The sequence below is a fragment of the Colossoma macropomum genome, unplaced genomic scaffold (genome assembly GCF_904425465.1).
Source record: "Colossoma macropomum unplaced genomic scaffold, Colossoma_macropomum, whole genome shotgun sequence".
Taxonomy (NCBI): domain Eukaryota; kingdom Metazoa; phylum Chordata; class Actinopteri; order Characiformes; family Serrasalmidae; genus Colossoma; species Colossoma macropomum.
Window position 1 is genome coordinate 41894911 of NW_023494802.1, and position 5000 is coordinate 41899910.

Consider the following 5000-nt stretch of genomic DNA (forward strand, 5'->3'; position numbering starts at 1 on the left):
CTACTGTCTGTGCTGTCTGTGCTGACTGTACTGCCTGTGCTGACTGTACCGTCTGTGCTGACTGTACTGTCTGTGCTGACTGTACCGTCTATGCTGACTGTACTGTCTGTGCTGACTGTACCGTCTGTGCTGACTGTACCGTCTATGCTGACTGTACTGTCTGTGCTGACTGTGCTGACAGTACTGCCTCCGCTAACTATGCTGACTGTGCTGACTGTACTGCCTTTGCTAACTGTGCTGACTGTACTGTCTGTGCTGTCTGTGCTGACTCTACTGTCTGTGCTGTCCATGCTGACCGTTCTGTCTGTGCTGACTGTGCTGTCTGTACTGTCTGTACTGACTGTACTACCTTTGCTAACTGTGCTGACTATACTGTCTGTGCTGACTGTGCTGTCTGTGCTAACTATACTGTCTGTGCTGACTGTGCTGTCCGTGCTGACTGTTCTGTCTGTGCTGTCTGTGCTGACTGTACTGTCTGTGCTGACTGTGCTGACTGTACTACCTTTGCTAACTGTGCTGACTGTACTACCTTTGCTAACTGTGCTGTCTGTGCTGTCTGTGCTGACTGTACTGTCTGTACTGTCTGTGCTGACTGTGCTGACTACTACCTTTGCTAACTGTGCTGACTACTACCTTTGCTAACTGTGCTGACTGTACTACCTTTGCTAACTGTGCTGACTGTACTACCTTTGCTAACTGTGCTGTCTGTGCTGTCTGTGCTGACTGTGCTGACTACTACCTTTGCTAACTGTGCTGACTACTACCTTTGCTAACTGTGCTGACTGTACTACCTTTGCTAACTGTGCTGTCTGTGCTGATTGTGCTGTCTGTGCTGACTGTGCTGTCCGTGTTGACTGTTCTGTCTGTGCTGACTGTGCTGTCTGTGCTGACTGTACTGTCTATACTGTCTGTGCTGTCTGTGCTGACTGTACTACCTTTGCTAACTGTGCTGTCTGTGCTGACTGTGCTGTCTGTGCTGACTGTGCTGTCTGTGCTGACTGTACTGTCTGTACTACCTTTGCTAACTGTACTGTCTGTGCTGACTGTACTACCTTTGCTAACTGTACTGTCTGTGCTGACTGTGCTGTCTGTGCTGACTGTACTGTCTGTACTACCTTTGCTAACTGTACTGTCTGTGCTGACTGTACTACCTTTGCTAACTGTACTGTCTGTGCTGACTGTGCTGTCTGTACTGTCTGTGCTGACTGTACTACCTTTACTAACTGTGTTGACCCTACACTAATTGTGTGTGTTGTGTGTGCATGTTTGTGTTATGTGTGTTTGTGTGTGTGTGCGTGTGTTTGTGTGTGTATGTGTGTGTGTGTGTGTGTTATATGTGTATCTGTGTGTGTGTGTGTGTTATATGTGTATCTGTGTGTGTGTGTGTGTTGTGTGTGTGTGTGTGTGTAGGTGGAGTACTACTTCCTGTCTCAGTACGTGTCGGTGGTGGAGACTCCGTTCCGTCATGTTCTTCACGGTCGTGGTGACCACACTCTGAGCGCGCTCACTGAGCACCTGGCCCTGCTGCGCTCTCAGCCTCAGCTCTTCAACGAGGCCCGCTTCCGGCAGCAGCTGGCTCTCTTCACCTGGACCCTGCAGGGGGCAGCAAACGCACTCAGCGGAGACGTCTGGAACATAGACAACCCTTTCTAGAAAACCTAACCCACTGCAGAAAACAACTAGCCATCAAAACCGATTGTAGAATACATAGAACCTTCACAACCCATTCTAGAACACCCAGAACCATCACAACCCATTCTAGAAAACATAGAGCCTTTTTTAGAAACTAAGACCTTTTCTAAAACCACAACATTAATATCTCATTCTAGAACCATCACAAACGGTTCTAGACAATTTATAACCATGCTAACTCATTCCAACAACCCACAGTGGCAGTGCAGAATTACTGAAATCATCTCAACCCATTCTAGAGCATCCAAAGCCTTCACAGTGCCATTGTAGGACCCTTTTAATCTTCACAACAACATTCACAACCCAATCTAGAACCTTTACAACCCATTGCAGAACATCCAGAACATTCACAACCTATTCTAGAGCTAGACGAAGTCCCTTTAAATCTTCACAGTTAATTCTAGAACATCTGCAACCTTGCCAACCCATTCTAGAACACTTAGAACCTTTATAACCTGTTTTGGAACACCTAGAACCTTCACAGAACCCTCACAACCCCTTTTAGGACATCCAAAACCTTCACAATTCGTTCTAGAGCTGCACACAGACTCCAAGAAGACAGTTTTAACATTTATAACCTGTATTAGAACACTTAGAAGCTTCATACATAGAACCTTCATCCTTTCTAGAGCATCCAAAACCTTCACAACCCATTTCAGAGTTCATTGATCTGGAACTTTACTCAGTGGACTCGTTCATGAGGTCGGAGCCTGAAACAGGGCTCGGTTGATAAGTTAATGTGTGTGTGTGTGTGTGTGTGTGTGTGTGTGTGTGTGTGTGTGTCTGGCAGAAAGAGGTCTCCCTGTTCTGACTGAGCACCGAGGTTCTCTTTGTTAATTGATTGTTAATTAACAATTATGATTAAGTTGCAATTCTTTTTTATTACTACGTGATAATAAAGCTGTTATTAATATAAGCAGTAATTATCGAGAGCAGTGACTCTCATAATTATGACAGTCATACTGTCGTCCAATCAAAAAGCAGCATCTGCTATCAATCAGCTCTGTGATGTCATAGAGACTTGGGGTCACGTGACCCCTCAGACTCTGACGTCACCGGGCACTGTTTTGCCAGCCGTAGTGGAGTTCACCAGTGACATCACTTCCTGTGTAGCTGTACAGGGTAAAGTCCAGCAGCACAGATGTGAGCCTGTCTGTCTGACGATGTGTTTGTGTTCTGATTATTGATCTGCTGTTGATCAGTGCGACACAGCAGGCTGGTGTGACTGACTCCAATAAAACCTTCAGTTCTTTCAGCAAAAATACCTGCTTTTATTTTCATTTCAGTTCCACACTGACGGTGTAATTTACATTAAAATACACTAAATAACCCCCCTTTCATTATACTCAAAGGGGAACTCCACCGATTTAGCAAAATTACTCAATCATTCAACCGCTTAGATGTGTGAAAGGCGCCTTTCTAGAGAAATGTACCGAGTCAGAATTGTTCACCACTGTAGTACTAGGAACCAGACGTCCGTATGTCTGCACTACTAATATCTCCATTTTATCTACCGTCCAAACTGACCAGTGAACTTACAGGTGTCTTAGGTCTTATATGTCACGCTGACGGTAAAATAGTGCTAATTTTTAAATACGTTTTTTAGATACTATTTTTTCCTTACAGCGCCCTGCATGCTCCTCTCCGCCCTGCACGCTTGTGTTGTTTGGGTTGGCGTCACACGGTCATGAGTAACGTTGTTCATCAGAGGAGCCGCGAGTCCTGAAAGTAGATTGTTGCTGCTGCTGCCGGTGTTGTGTCCAATTCAAGACCCGTGAAGGCTGAACCGAAATGTCACAGCACCGCTGTTCCCGCCCTCACGCTGCTCCTGTCAAGTTCTTTAAAGTTCTTTAAATATGGAGAAACCATAAAAAAAGAAGGCCACATTTCTCGGATGCACATGAAGGAGTCTTCGAAATGGGGCAGGCTAGTCGCGCCGCTGTGACGCAATCGGCCTTCAAATTCGTCCTTCAGAGGCTGCAGCCCCTGAATTGGGACGCAGTGAGAGTGTGTGCGCCGCACGAGGACCTGATTTGTCAAAGGGAACGTGAATTTGAGGGGGAACTGAATTGGATACAACACCAGCTTTAGCTGAAGCTACAAGCGAATAGCAACAAAAGCATGTTAGCTCATGCGCAGCGCTCTCAGTTGAGAAAGCGGTTTGGAGAGGAACCATGGAAGCAATAATGGAGTAATAGTTTATATTACAAAGATGTTTTAGACCAAAACTTTATAACAAAACTATCACAAATCAATGCATCAGCTATCAAGCACCTCATTCATAACCGCTTTGTGTAATAATGTAACGGGATGGAGCTTTTAGAGCCATTAAATGCTTCAGACGTCTGGTTCCTAGTATTATAATGGTGAACAACTCTGACTGTAAATTTCTCTAAAAGGCGCATTCCACACCAAACCACTCTGAACGAGTTCCCCTTTAACGTCACACTAACAGAACTTTGTTTAATACAGTCTCAAAGGTGCCAGAAAAGGAGCAATGCCATAGAAGAACCTGGTTCTCTCAAGAACCTTTCAGTGGATGATTCCTTTAATAACCATTTCTGTAAATGAGGTTTGCAGAAGAGAACGTTTAAAGAACCACATAATGTAAATACACCAATTAAAGGCTCTCCTTAGAACCTTACATCAAAACCAAGAGCCGGTTATCTTTGAGTGATGTCACTGATGTCAGAGACTAACTGTACACAAAAATTCAACAGAATCGAAATTCATTTTTAATACTACACATTTATTTACAGACTTGATATCCAACACATTACTGAGACTAATATTCCAAATAAGGGTGAGTATATAAATCAGTGTATGTAGATATGCAGCATAATGGAGCTGCGTCTGCCTCTGTACATCTAGTCTAGACTACAACACAGATATAGACATTTTATTTACTGTCCAGAACCACCAGTGAACCTACACGAGTCTTCTGAGTTTATATGAATGTTGATGATGAAAATAGTGGAAAATCTGAAATAATAGGTTTTCTTTGGGGACTATTTTGCCTCACAGCGCCCTGCATGTATCCCTCCACCATGAATGGAGTTTAAGTTCACTAAACTATCATAAAACAGTGTCTCAGTCATCAGGCAGTGAATTCATAACCATTTACTGTAGGAACTTTCTGTGAGGGAGCTTTTAGAGGTGGACGTCTGGTTCCTATCACCACCACTGTGAACAGTTCTGACTCGGTAAGTTTATCTAGAACAGAGCGTTTCAGAACTGGTCAGAGGGCAGCAGAGTGCATTTGAGCTGATGACCAGGTCCAGATGCTGGTGTCCAAACTGCAGGCTCTG

At 44.4% G+C, this 5000-nt stretch overlaps 1 protein-coding gene across 7 annotated transcripts in view; it reads left to right on the plus strand.

Annotated features, from left to right (window-relative positions):
- The window catches only part of tfr2 (transferrin receptor 2), a 23264-nt gene extending 20308 nt beyond the window's left edge, over positions 1-2956 (plus strand). For all 7 annotated transcript variants that reach the window (XM_036591570.1, XM_036591573.1, XM_036591569.1 and 4 more), the window contains one exon: positions 1411-2956. In XM_036591570.1, the coding sequence (XP_036447463.1) occupies positions 1411-1653 (243 nt within the window). In that variant the 3' untranslated portion in view covers positions 1654-2956. The remainder of the gene's footprint in view (positions 1-1410) is intronic.
- The last annotated feature ends 2044 nt before the right edge of the window (positions 2957-5000 follow it).